The following is a 15,451-nucleotide window of genomic DNA, read 5'->3' on the forward strand; positions in this document are numbered from 1 at the left end:
AAGCAAAGTCAAATGGGGACAGAAAGGCAAAGAGATGATAATATTTAATTGATGTAGTGAATGTGATAGGCTGCCAGCCTCTTGACGCATTTGAGAAGCTGTTTCCTAGCCTTCCCATATTAAATGCACAGCACAGCTTGGAAGAGAGGAAGGGCACTGTAATATTTCATTGGAAAATGATTGGTGCTTAGAAATAGACTAGAGCCCAATTTTGAAATCCTGTTAATTTGGAAGTGAGCAGCCCAAAGTCTGAAGTCCCAGCCTCTTCTTTGCATTTGCTAAACCTCTCAGAACCGGAAAGTTGATAACTAAATAAAGAAAAAACTGGATAGAATTCAATGAATAGATCGCAGGCTTCCTCATAAAGCCTCCGAGAAGCTGAATATCAGTTTTCAAACTGATTTTACCAGGCCATCATCACTTGCCTTTCGGTTCATGTGGAAATAGATAATAATGAACTTGAGTTTTGATATTTGTTGTAATGTTTGTCTTAAAGATCCCTTCTATAGCAGTCTTCCCCAAATGCCCGCTCCACTGGACCAGACCATAATTCAGGTGTTGGGGAAAAGGAGGAACATGGCATTTCATTTCATCATTCACCGAGTTCCTTGTTGTCTTTGCATAGGTGACAGAATATAGATGGGTATCGCCATGACTTCAACCTTGTTCTGCAGCCTGTTACTTCTGCTGGCCTGCAGGCTGGCTTTGACTTTCAGCCACAGTGCTAGGAGCACAGACAGAGTTTCTGAAGCTGACATCCAAAGACTTCTGCATGGTGTGATGGAACAGTTGGGCATTGCAAGACCCAGAGTGGAATATCCAGCCCATCAAGCAATGAATCTCATAGGCCCACAAAATATCGAAGGTAAACATTTATGTCTCTGAATTATTAATGAATTTATTAAAGACAGTATTGACATTTTATCCTGATTTTCCCCAAATATATTACACCCCCCCCCCCCAGATTTGTTGGACTACTGTTTCCAGGATTCTCAGCCAGCATGGGAACATCTTTATAGCTTTTATAGTATCCCCTATTTTATATATTAGGGAATTACATAAAACCCTTTCCTTGATCTGGTGATTTCCAGATTCATCATTGGACAAAAGTATTCATCTATATATTGCAACACGCTTTCTGGATCAATGCTGTGTTATTCTTTGTTTCAACATTAGGTGGCTGTTGAGTACTGGATGTACAAACTAGAAATCTGCTAAAACCTGTATTTTGTACTTTTTAATCAGCAGATGGCGCACTGTCTCTCAAGAATTGAGTGGAAGCCAAATGGTTTTATAAGGGTGTAATGGAACAACATCTAAGTTGTTTGCAGTACAAATCATTCTATGTTAACAGCAATTTATCTGCTACTAACACACTTTTTTGGGGGGGGAAGATTTCCTTTCATTCCTTTACAAGAAAAAAATAAGTAAGCATATTAGAGATGTCAGTGGCCCTACTTCATATTTAAATTGCTGTGTACAATCATTCAAGGTCATTTAGAGATACATTATTATTGGTATAAATTGAAACTGGGGGATTGTTAAAGTTAAGAGTAAATGTTGCAATGAATTCCTAGGCAAGCCTATCTAGAAATAACTTATAATAACCCTCAGTGAGATTTGCTCTGTATAATGCTGTATTAGATTGTAATATTTAATAAGAAAGGAAAAACAAAGTCCAGTTGCATTTTGAAAAAGAACCTTTGAGACAACCATGACCAGATGACTGAAAATGTCTCTGTAGATATTTAATGAAAATGTGTTGCATACAAGACGATGGAGATAAAATCACCATCAACCACGTTTCCAACAAAATCCTTATTTATGTTGATTGCATACTAATGGAAAACCCGTGCCTGATCTCATATTTTCTTCTGTATATGGAAGCAATATCTTCAGAGCCAGGATATTCAGAGATAACTTATGTTTTAAGGACAGAGTATTGTAAAGATGCAGTATTGTAAAGTCATAGTAAAAAGGTAAAGGTAAAGGTTCCCCCGCACATGCGTGCTAGTCGTTTCCGACTCTAGGGGCCGGTGCTCATCTCCGTTTCAAAGCCGAAGAGCCAGTGCTTGTCCGAGGACGTCTCCGTGGTCATGTGGCCAGCATGACTGGATGCCAAAGGCGCACGGAACGCTGTTACCTTCCCACCGTAGTGGTCCCTATTTTTCTACTTGCATTTTTTACGTGCTTTCGAACTGCTAGGTGGGCAGAAGCTGGGACGAGTAACAGGCGCTCACTCTGTTACGCGGCACTCGGGATTCGACCCGCCAAACTGCCGACCATCTGATCGACAAGCTCAGCGTCCTAACCCACTGAGCCACCGCGTCCCTTGTAAAGTCATACAGTATTATAATTCTGATAATATTTTGGTTTGATGATGATTTGCTGATAGTTCTACAACCTCTCCTGGGAAGGAAACCCATCACATTCGTCGATCCTTTGTGTCAATATTATTTCTATTTGATTTTGTATTATTTCAGCATTTCAGAAGAGCATGTGGAAAATATGCTATTCTCAAATATTCATGAAGGGAATTTTCTACTTCTGGAGTATAAAAAAACAGAGAAAATTTCAGCAGCTCATCCCATACCTGATGCATTTAAAATAAAAATTGAACATTCAGATATATTGTTACAGAGAACTTACAGTTGGGTATTGCTGATCAAGCCTTTAAATGAATATTAAATAATCAGATCTGATACATTTTACCTGAAGGCTGTTAAAATTTAAAGTGAGACTATCAAAAACACATTGTAATTTCCAGCACCAGCAACATGGATTTATTTTTCCATTGCCTTTTCTCCTGTTTTTTTTTAATTCTGTAACCTTCCACCATTTACATCATGTACAGAGCTTGCCAGTTTGAAAAGCTTGCTGGCAAAAGCAAAACTTGTAAAACAAATTGCTTATGAAATAAGAACAGATATTTGATATATAGCCACTGAGTTCAGTGGGTTAGGACGCTGAGCTTGTCGATCAGAAGGTCGGCAGTTTGGCGGGTCGAATCCCGAGTGCCGCGTAACAGAGTGAGCGCCTGTTACTCGTCCCAGCTTCTGCCCACCTAGCAGTTCGAAAGCACGTAAAAATGCAAGTAGAAAAATAGGGACCGCTACGGTGGGAAGGTAACAGCGTTCCGTGCGCCTTTGGTGTCTAGTCATGCCGGCCACATGACCACGGAGACGTCCTCGGACAAGCGCTGGCTCTTCGGCTTTGAAACGGAGATGAGCACCGGCCCCTAGAGTCGGAAACGACTAGCACGCATGTGCGGGGGAACCTTTACCTTTACCTTACTGAGTTCCTTCTATCACATAAGGCAGTCTTCTCAGCCTTTGCAATCCTGTGATTCCATTACTCTGTGATTACAAGCAATTATAGAACTTCATCATGTTTATAGTTAAGCAAGGATGAAATATACTGTTTATTTTTTAATAATTCAATTTTAATCTCTGCATCACAGACATTTTCAAACATTGGGATACCAAAGCTGTTCCCGGTGGGCTTACTCAGGCAAAAGAGAGCAAGTTTTAGGAGTAACTTGCCACTGGCTTTGATTTCTGTTTGTCTTGCATAGCCCTGAGCCTCAAAAATTGGCAATCCTGGTGGTCATAGCCCACATTTTCCGAATCCTTAAAATGTATAACAAAGTAGCAGGCTGTCATGCATATCAATGTATCATTAGCTTCACCCATCTTTGGAGAATCATTTCCATCAGTTGTTTATATTTCAGAGAAACTTTGAGGAAAATAAATCTTCCAGGACTGAGACAGAAAAAGGGATGAAGTGCATGGTGATTCCAGTTACCAAGTTGACATAGATGGCAGGGGCAGAAGTGGGGTGTAAGAGAGATATTATGACAACTTCAAAACTAATTTCCAGCAAGTTTTAGCAATTGATGCTGTATACAGTTTGGCAGACTAGAGAATCTGTAGGTGACTAAGGCTGAAATGAAGATTCTTTGCAGAATCAACTTTTGGTGCATTAGATTGTTACTCCCCATGTCTATTCTTTCCCAGCTACTATTTCCTGATTTATCAAGTGGGCAATTGTTCACGTGTTGTGATACCAAGTGTCACATTTCACCCTGCATTATTTTGATTCTGGATTTGCGAGGTTCCAGTAAGCCTAATGTTAAAAATGCAATGCAAGAAGGAATGGGATGTTTGAATTACTGTAAGAAAGCAATCAGAGCTTGCTTCTGCCATTCTTCTCCCTCACAAGATAAACAGTTCATGATGTTTCATGAAGAACATGATTTGCACAATCTATGGAGGTATTTAAGAGTGCAGAAAGAAGATATTAACATCAGGGACTTTTTTTACTGTCTTCTGGGAAAAAGAGAGACACTGAGGTGATGACTTGTGGGATCTTGAACTGAAAGAAGCTAAAATATATACGAGTAGAAAAAATGACTTTGTGTATTAGTCAGAGAAATGTTGGCAAACATTTAAAACTTTAAAAATAGGAAGTTCAAAAATAATGTTAAAAAGTATTTCTTCCCAGAAAGAGTAGTGGAAGCTTGGAACCAAGTAGGTCAATCATCAACAACTGAGTTTAAAATGCTTGGGATAAATACATGTCTATCATCCGACAAAAAAATTAAAAACATAAAGAAAAAATAAAACAAGTGTCACGTTTCAAAGCATGGTTTTGCTGGTGCAAGAAATATTGCTTCTCAGCTTGCCAAGAACTTGGAGGGAGCAGAGAGGTTTGGAATGCAGACTTCAAGGATTAAGAACCCAGACTGTGAGACTCAAGGACGTTACACTAGGTGTCTGGCCAGACCTATTGATGCTTTCTCATAACAATATTTTCCCACTTGATTGGGGAACATGACCTGACCCAGAGGGAGGAAGGAGAATTCAATGCTTTTACTGTATGGGTTTGGAAGGAGTCTTGCCAGAGCTGGTTTTGCTTTCATTAATGCCAAAATGATGTACTCAATAAAGTTTTACATTAAGAGATTCAAATGAGTTTTTAATTGGGGGTTTTATATTTTTCAGGGATCAAATTTAATTATTTTTAATTGTTTTTAACTTTTGTATTGTATTGACGTTTTTAATTATGGTACCTTGTAAACCACCCTGAGTCCTACGGGAAAAGGGCGGTATATAAATTCAATAAACTTAAACTTAAACTTAAATGTCTCGAAAGTGTTTGCTTGGTTGGGTTCATCAGTTGAAACCTTGACAACAAGATAACAACAACAACAATATATTAAATAAATAAAATTAAGAAGTAAACAAATAAAAACTTAAAGGGCAGACTCTATGGACCACTAGGTCTTTTTCTGCCATCAGTTTTCTATGTTTTTTCAACATATTTTAGTGTGGAGATGTTTGATCTTCATTTCAACAATATTGATATTCAACAGTACTACACTGCCACACACTGATCCAGTGCACAGTCTGAGGGTCTTGCTAGACTCATGACTCCTGCTCAATGAGCAGGTAGCAGTCATGACTAATAAATAAAGTAGACAGCTATTGCTGCCAAGACATTAAAAGCCTTAGACTTGTAGTTACATGTAGATGTAATGGAGTGCAAATGATTTTCAAGATAAGAGGTGAAAACAAATTTTCTCTGCTATACTAAGTGTTAATTTTTAACAGACACTACGTATCTGGGTTCGTTATGTATACCTGGCTGTTTTATAGCGGCTATTGCACACTTTTAAAATTGCATGGAAAAAGTTGTTTCTATCCTGCCCCTTTCTTTATGTGGTAGAATATTGTAACATTGTCAACTCTACTAGGTATCTCAGAGGATTGACATATGTGGGCATTTTCTTGGCATTTTTATTTTATTTATTTTATGCCTTCAAATCAATGTTGATTCCTGGCAACTGCTTGGATTAGTCCCTGCAATGTTTCCTGGCAAACCATTTGGAAATGGTTCACCATTGCGTCCTTCCTAAGGCTGAGAGTGACATCCAACAGGCTTTGTACTTAAGGTGGAACTAAAACTCACAGACTTCCAGTTAATAGCCTGATGCCTTAATCACAACACCAAACTGGGTCTCTGCACCAAACTTGTTCTTGGCAAATTGGTACACAAGGAAGGTACATTTTTAATGACTCAATAAAGCCTGTCTGTAAGGAACTGTTCATTGAATAGAATAGAATAGAATAGAGCAGGAAGGGACCTTGGAGGTCTTCTAGTCCTACCCCCTGCTCAAGCAGGAGAACCTATACCATCTCAGACAAGTGACTGTCTAGTTTCTTCTTAAAAATCTCCAGCGATGGAGTGCCCACGATTTCTGGAGGCAAGCTGTTCCACCGGTTGATTGTCCTCATTGTCAGGACGTTTCTCCTTAATTCCAGGTTGCTTCTCTCTTTGATCAGTTTCCAACCATTGTTTCTCATCCTGTCCTCTGGTGCTCTGGTGAATAACGTGACCCCCCTCTTCCTTGTGGCAGCCACTCAGATACTGGAATACTGCTATCATGTCTTCCAAATTTCTTCTTTTCTTTAGACTAGCCAAACCCAAGTCCTGCAGCCATTCTTCGTATATTTTAGTCTCTAGTTCTTTGATCATCTTAGTTGCTCTTTTCCGAATTTTTTCCAAACTCTCAAAATCTTTTTTTGTGATATGGTGACCAAAATTGGCTGCAGTATTCCAGGGGTGGTCTTACTAGGGCTTTGTAAAGTGGTACTAGTACTTCGCTAGTACTAGTACAAAGTACTAGTATTTTGATTCTGTGCCTCTGTTTATACAACCCATGATTATATTAGCTTTTTTGGTTGCTGCTGCACACTGCTGGCTCATAGTCAAGTGATCGTCCACTAGGACTCCAAGGTCCCTCTCACAGTTACTGTTTTTAAGCCAGGTCTTGCCCAATCTGTACTTGTACCTTTGATTTTTCCTACCTAAATGTAAAACTTTGCTTTTCTCCACATTGAAACTCATTTTGTTGGATAGGGCCCATTGTTTAACCTTCTCAAGATCTTTTTGGATCCTGAGTTTGTCTTCTGGTGTGTTGGCTACTCCTGTCAGTTTGGTGTCATCTGCAAATTTGAGTTCCCCTTCAATTCCCTCATCTAAGTCATTTAGGAAGATACTGAAGAGTACTGGGCCTAAGACAGAAACTTGTGGTACCTCACTGCTTACTTCTCTCCATGCGGATGTAGTGCCATTGAGGACTACTCGTTGAGTTCAATTTGCCAGTCAGCTACAGATCCATCTGGTGGTGATGTTGTCTATTCCACCTTTTTCTAGCCTACCAAGGAGTAGGTTGTGGTTTACTTTATCAAATGCCTTACTGAAACCTAAGTATACCATGTTCACACCATTTTGTTGGTCTACTAGTTTAGTCACTATCAAAGAATGAAATAAGATGGTGACAATTTTACACACACACACACACACACACACACACACACACTCATCCCACTATTTCTTTCTGGGATAAGCAATTTTATGCAGAGTGCAAAAAAAAGAATATATAATAGTAAAAGCAGGAGCTGAGGAAACCATAGCTACTTTACACTGAGACCATTCATTTTTTCGAATCTATCTCTGTTTTCATCATGTTCATTCACCACTTTATATCATGACTTTGTTCTTTAGACTATTATAGAGTCTCCCATTTTAACCATTGTGTTGTGGCTGCCATTGCTGACCATGGTTTAATTTTAATTTCATATGCCTAGTGCAAGTGTAGCAACTAACTAGACATAATACATTGTCTTAAGAGAAATGAATATGGAATGATGTTAAGAAGAAGCAGACAGGATTTTGTGCCCTGCTTAAGTGATGTCCACTGAAGTTAGATGAACATAAGATTTGATTTTATGTTTAATCAAATTCATGGAAAGAATAGTAATTTTTTTCAAACTCATTGTAATTTGTGTGCAATTTGTGTTTATTAGGTGGTGCCCATGAAGGTTTGCAGCATTTGGGTCCTTATGGGAATATTCCAAACATTGTAGCTGAGTTGACAGGTGATAACATACCAAAGGATTTTAGTGAAGATCAGGGATATCCAGATCCTCCAAATCCTTGCCCAATTGGAAAAACAGGTAAGTTGTATGAACTCACTACAGGATTTGATGTAGCTTTATACTGAGGAACTAGATCTAAATTATGCTATAAAATAATTCAGTTTTTTTCTTCAGAAAATGACGTGCACAGTTATACAGATTAAAGAATCCAAAATAGTATTCTACTTCTAAGATGCATTTGTTGAAATACTATTTTTTTTATAGGAAAGGATCAAAGGCTAAGAAATAATACATACAGAATATATTTATATAGTTATTATATTTAAGTATTAAATCAAGTCTAGTTCTAGTTTCCTTAGTCTGGTCTACTTAACCAGGCTGATGAGGTATGGTAATAAGATCACAATGAATTACCTTTCAATCTTGACCACATATTTACCTAATGGACAAATTCTCATTTTCTGAACTAAAGAAGTCAATCACCTTAAGATTTAAATAACTGCATTATCCCAAATGATTACGACAGTTATACCCAATATGCACATAAATATTCTGGGTAGTGGTCGGGAATCTCTATAAATTCTCAGTTTAGGCTACAATCAACCATACAACAAAATATTAAAGATTTGTGTAGCAGAGAAATGTCTGTAAGTACAAATATAAATATACATTACTGGATTAATATCCAAGCATCTGTTTATTATAGTTTTTAACCCTCCCATGATCCTAGGAGAAATTAATTTTACTTTGTATCTGCTCCAAAGAACCGTGGAAATTATTTAACTACCCCAAGAGTTCTGTTTTGAAGAAAAGTGTATTTTTTTTCATCTCCCATACTTTTTAAATAAAATTAATTGCATATGTTTCTGATATATATATATATATATATATATATATATATATATATATATATATATATATATATATATATATATATATATATATATATATATATATATATATATATAAATTTTAAACATGAGAAACTGCTCAGGTTCTCCAAAATGTTTTGTAGTTGATGATGGATGTCTTGAAAACACACCAGACACAGCAGAGTTCAGCAAAGACTATCAACTTCATCAGCATCTTTTTGATCCAGAACATGACTACCCAAGCATTAGTAAGTGGGTATGTAAATCGTGTTTATTTTTTATAAACCTAAAAATAAGTGCTCAATCAGTTAAATGTTCTCTTATTTAACTATTAATAAAATATTTCTGTGTCCATGTATTTTAATAAATGTTCTCTGAAAGACCTTATTTATGGAAAAAAATCCTATACTTTAATTTACATACAGTATAAGGATGTGTGTGTGTGTGTGTGTGTGTATGTGTGTATGTAAACAACAGTGTTACAGAAAATAAAGAAGTAGCATTGCAAGGATTATCCATCTCTGCTGTGCTCAAATGCAATGGCTGGGAATAGTTCTTCTACTTTAAGTCCAAGATAATGATGCAACAAATACAGCTGATTCCACTTTATGTTTACATTGCCAGATTCTTACATGATTCTTAAGGATTTTAGGCAGTCAACAAAAATTCTTTTTTTTTGTACTGTGCTTGATTAATGTTGCAATCTTTGGTAAATGTACCAGATGTTTAACTCAAATGATTCATTTATGCCAACTCAAATAATTCATTCTTGTACTACTACATTGAGAACTATAAAGCACTTGCTTGTGACCACAAATATATTGCTGGGATTTAAAGTATTTCCCGCCAGAGTCCCTTGAAATTCACTTGGATGCTGTAATTACTAGACATATACTAAATTTTATCGCTGAAATTAGTGGACTGAATTTCCTTAATCTTCATTGGAAGATTGTATTGCTCATTACCTACGGCATTTATATACTATCCAGTAATCTAAAGAATTTAGGCAATGTGTAATAAAGAAATGTAAAAATAATTTAAAAAACAAAATAGCAATAGCACTTAGACTTATATACCGCTTCACAGTGCTTTACAGCCCTCTTTAAGTGGTTTACAGCAGGGCTTTTCAGCTGTTTCACCCATTGTACCACTTTTAGGATATGGCAACATCTGAGTACCACCAGTCGCCTAGCTCCAGCCACCTGTCACTTAGGCTTGTGCGGTGCTGCCACCGGTTCAGCTCATTCCCCACCCTCACTACCACTTTTCTAGGATGGTCGTGTACCACCTGCCATGTGCCATTGTACCACAGGTGGTACCCGTACCACTGGTTGAAAAGCCCTGGTTTACAGAGTCAGCATATTGCCCCCAACAATCTGGGCCCTCATTTTACGGACCTCGGAAGGATGGAAGTCTGAATCAATCTTGAGCCAGTGAGAATCGAACTGCTGAACTGTTGGCAGTCAGCAGAAGTAGTCTGCAATACTGCATTCTAACCACTGCGTCACCACGGCTATAAGATATAAGATAATAAGCATAAAATTGGTACAAAAGAGCAGCATAAACATAGTAATAAAATGAAACGGAGTAATCTCAGAATTGAAGGGCATTTACTAATACATTTAGTTTGAGGATTTCCATTAAAATTACTTTCATAAATGAAAACTCTACATGGTATTGAAAATATTTCAAGTACAGCAACAGGCAAACCCTTTTCAGAATACAGTGACTAATATAGAAATTTTACTCTTTCGAAGGATCCCATTTAGTGGGAGTAATTGAAAAAGAGACTTGGAAGAAGATTTTAAATGTTGACTTATGTGTGAGTCTTTTAAACTATAGACAACTTTAAAAATAGAAACAGCACTTTTAATTAGACTTTTAAATGCAGTTAAGGAGGTGTTTCACTGTCCTATCTCAGTTCATAATGTTGCTGCCATGTTTAGAATAATCTGAACAAAAGAAAGAAACAACCATATTGCAGTAATCTCAATGAAGTCTAGCACAGGTAAGTTCAAAGGTAACATACCAGCCAAAGTTAATACAAGGTATTTTAAGGCACTGAAGTCATTTAAATCTCTAATCACAACAGTGGATGAATAAATTCCTGCAACTTGGCCTTCTGGTAGTGAAATAGGTAGAATCCATTTATGAACTACCAGACTTATCTGTATCTTACATGGACAAAGACTCCTTTGTACATTCTTATTTATTTTGTTACTGCATCCAAACTGATTTTCCATCAGATATAGACAGACCAGATCTTACAAAGCATGTTAATTCTAGATAGGATACCTAAGTCCTTTTGAAAGCATAGTATTTTGTTTTTCTAACAACAACAACAACAACAACAACACACACACACACACACACACACACACACACACAAATTATGGTTGTTTAAATATCATTGTGTAAGGGTCCAATTCCAGAATATTAAATTAAGAGTTAACATAGTTATAGTTACAGAATATATTCTGTCTAACACAAAAAGTTATTTTGGAGCAGTTACTCTATTTTTAACATAAAAACATGCTGATATGGGATGTATTTAACAGTATTACATGTGTGAGATTTTAGAGAAATTTGACATTGGAATTATTTCTTTAAAGTAGCTGACAACTTTACAATATATTTTATTCCACACTTCAGAATATAATAATTTATATTTATTTCAAATAATTTTCATTTGTTGTACTAACTTTTTAGCAATTATCATCAAACAAATTACCAACTTACTTTGAAAGCAGGTTGAATTCAGATGGTATTGTTTTCCTTTATGCCTGTTATTATACTTCATAGATATAAATTACAGTCTAAAAGTATGTTGGAATATAAATTAAATGTACAAAACAGAAATGGCCTTAGTGCTTCAATTTGGTTCTGTTGATGTTCTTTGATAATACTATTTTATGTCCAAAGCAGATATAATAACACTAATGTGCATGCAGTTAAGAAGTAGTTCAAAATCTGTGAGAGTTGAATATATACATTTGAAGTCACCCTGTGGACATCTGTTCATTCTTTGCAAACCTCATTTTGTGTGTATTTTAGGGTTGAAGTTGTGATGCTCTTGGCTCTTTCTAAAACCAAGTCCTGTGATGTAGAAAATGCTGTTAGTTCCTCTTTGGTAGAAATGGGATCAAAAGATGGTAGACATTTCACCCAGAAGTCAGAATGCTTTTTTTTTTTTTGCAGAACTTCTAGGGCATGCTATATTTTCAGATTTACCTTTACTGCAGGAGTGAGATCTTATTTCAATTTCATTACCTTATCTGAACTCTGCTGCTGCCTGCTCTTACAGTATATTTGCATTAGTTACGGTCTTAACATATACCCAAACAAAATGAAACAAATCAAATATTTCTTTAACCAAAACAATTGCGCAAAGTGGGCAGTTTTTTAGCTCTTAGTCTGCTTTTAAATTAATTGCAGTGTATCTTTAAAAATGTCAAAAAACTTATTTTTGTAAGGGAGATTTAGGTGAAACAGTATGTTAAGGGAAATTATAAATAAAACACCGCTTCTAAGAGGAAATAAAGTACTTGTCTCCTATTGTGTTTTGCATGTTAAATTGATTTTCCCCCAAGTGAGTTTGCACAAATTATTGCAGCCAAGAATGTCTCTTTGGCCAGCTTCATCCCCATTTCCTTGTCTCTTTGGCACAGCAGAGATGAAATAGTTGAGGTCAAACAAAAGCTATGTCTTATGAACTTGGACTTAAATTAATATGAGAAGCACCAGCAGATTAAGTTAGGCAGAAATCACTTTAGCATGTTAAAGTATTTGTTTCTCAGAAATCCTTACTTCATTCAGGAATTATTCTTTTGTTAACTCTCCTTATTACAGCATTATGCTTTTAAAAACACAATTGTTCCTCCTAATCTTTTTTGCTGTAACGTTTTCTTTTTGGGGTCCACATTATAATTCCAATGGAAATCAAATCTGTGGAGCATGTGTCTGACATTCCAGCCTGTACTTGAGCTTGCAACATTTATGAAATACAGCAATGTGTGGGATTAGTTATAAAGGTTGGAGCTGAAAGTCATAGCCATCTTCTCCTGTTATTGTGAAACTCTTCTTTTTCCCAAATCAAATTTGGCTTCATTATATTAAAAGAATTTTAGATCGGTTTATTTCCGAAAAGGAAGATCAGGGTCTTTTTAAAAACGAAAAAAGTATCTATAACAGTAACATTAATTAAAAATAGAAGGTGGCAAGGGAAGCAGTAATAAGAAACATATTTAAATTTCAACTTAAGGGGAACATCCATATGACTACAATAGAACTTCTCTTTTCTTTCCTCCTTTCTCTCTTTCCAAGTAGTCCACAGGGCGGCATGAAAAGGGAGAATCTGTTCCAGCTGTGATAGTCTTTCTGCTTATGGACAGACACAGTTAGATACAATCCAAATGTAGACTTCATAAAATAGACAGTTATGTCTCAGAGTTTGGCAAGTCTGGTCTTGCCATTTTAATGGCATCCACATACTAAATCAATATTAATAGTCTATCCAATACACTGTTGCTTTGTCTGACTGATAAATGGTTTCCAAGGCCTTGGATCTATGGCCAGACTTCCCATCAGGGCAAGTCCCCATCTTGCACTTGTCTCTGGCAGTAAATACGTGGGTGGATCTATATCTCAGATTCCCTTTACTGGAAAGGATCTCATTCAGACAAAGCCTCTGTCCTGCTATGGTTGATACTTTTCCATTTTTACTCCTACCTCACTGAGACAGCTAAGATTAAAACCGTCATGTAATTTAGAATTATCATATATTCCTATTCTTGTAATAGCTGATGACACTTAAGATCCCCAAAGAATAGCAAATATTTTATTAATAGTTGCAGTAATCCAACTGTTTTCTTGTGGTTTATCTTTTCAACAACATGGCATTCTCTAGGAAAATGCTTTCCAAAATATCCATATGATAATATTTAGATGGCGCAAAGTCTTGCTTGAAAAGAAGTTACAAATCTAATCCACACTTTGTATTCTTTTTTTTTTGCTTTGTTTTACAGAATAAGAATTTACTCTTTGAGAAAATGAAAGGTGAACCGAAAAGAAAGAAAAGGGTAATTTTTCGCACACAACTTGTTTTCATTTACTACCAGTGTAGAATCAGGCAAGAATGCAAATAAAATCAGATTGTTGAGATAGTTACAAATAGCGTATAAAACCTGGACTTAGTCCTTACTGCCAGAAAACATTTGTGATAAGTGAGACAGTACTTCATGCTAAAGTAGCATTTCTCGGTATAGTCGTAGCCAAGCCAATGTTGTGTATTTTTTAAAATGAAAATTAAATGCAACCCTTCCATTTTCCCAGGCTTATCTCTAGACTATGTACGCAGAATTTAACTTGCTACTTATTTGGATAGCTTTAAAATGGGTAAACTCATGGAAGACAGTTCTATAAAAGTCTGTTGCTGTTGAGGACACAGTATTAACTCTGGGTTAAAACGGTGCCATCTTTGGGTTTTTTTGTAGCACCCTTAACCCATCTGGATGGCCCTGTGAAAAACAAAATACTGGACGAAGATTGTCTTTGGCCTGGTTGACAAATAAAATATACCCCCCTCCCAATTATAAATGTAAACATACAGTTGTTCATACAGTTTAGCTTATCATATGAACATTGTCTTAGAGTGTAGAACAGTAAGACCATTCAATTTTGTAATTCATATTTCCACTTCCTTATCTCACTTTTGCTTCAGTAAATAAGATCTGGTCCATTTATTGAATAGAAGTCATGCTCCATTTATTTATTTATTTTTAATTTTAATCCCATTTATATCCCGCCCTTCTCCGAAGACTCAGGGCGGCTTACAATCTAAGCACAAATCAATGTGCTTAGCAATAGCCTTCATTCTATGTATATGCCTGCTTATTAGGGCTTTTGCCCCCCCCAAGCGGCATTATTACAAAGTCAGTTTATTGCCCCCAACAATCTGGGTCCTCATTTTACCTACCTCAGAAGGATGGAAGGCTGAGTCAACCTTGAGCCTGGTGGGATGCGAACCTGCACTAATTGCAGGCAGCTGGTGTTACTTAAGGAGGCATTAGCCCACTGCTCCACCAAGGCTCTATAGGGAGTTTTGAGGAAGAAAACACTAAGGTACAATTTTAAATACAAGAGTAAACACGCATCCATCCCATATACTGTGGAAGGCTCTATGTTGTTTATCTGAATTTTTCCCCCATTCCTAAGTGTTTTAAAATATTTCATTTTTCAGAATGTAAATCCCTATCTACAAGGACAAAGATTGGACAACGTTGTGGCAAAGAAATCTGTTCCGCATTTTTCAGATGAAGAAAAAGACAGAGCAGAAGCTGAATGAAGATTCATGGATGGCTTGAGTACTAATTATATAAAAAGTGATTCAAATATTCATAATAGCTGCATGTTTATTACCTATATAAATGTTTCTGGAAAGCAGCTGGATTTATAGTATTTATATTTCGTCTTCTGCATATAAACCAAGCTGGCTTCTTTCAGAAGTGTTGGGCAATGATTCCCAGAATTATTGAGATGCCAATGGGAGTTATAATCTAATATATCTGCCTTTAGATTTGGCTGACCCAGGTATACAACTACGTACTTGATTCTGCTTCTTGTTAAGTTATACAACAT

The 15,451-nt window shown here is 36.4% G+C and overlaps 1 protein-coding gene across 1 annotated transcript; it reads left to right on the top strand.

Moving 5' to 3' along the window:
- Positions 1-639: 639 nt before the first annotated feature.
- SCG5 (secretogranin V) lies at positions 640-15,215 on the top strand (the record flags this gene model as incomplete). The annotated part of the gene is made up of 5 exons (XM_081313698.1): positions 640-865; positions 7,872-8,021; positions 8,959-9,071; positions 13,840-13,893; positions 15,054-15,215. 5 exons carry the CDS (start codon positions 640-642, stop codon positions 15,156-15,158), a joined length of 648 nt encoding a protein of 215 aa, XP_081169824.1. The 3' UTR covers positions 15,159-15,215.
- Positions 15,216-15,451: the final 236 nt, after the last annotated feature.

The sequence above is a fragment of the Vipera berus genome (assembly GCF_964194415.1).
Source record: "Vipera berus genome assembly, chromosome: 1".
Lineage (NCBI taxonomy): Eukaryota > Metazoa > Chordata > Lepidosauria > Squamata > Viperidae > Vipera > Vipera berus.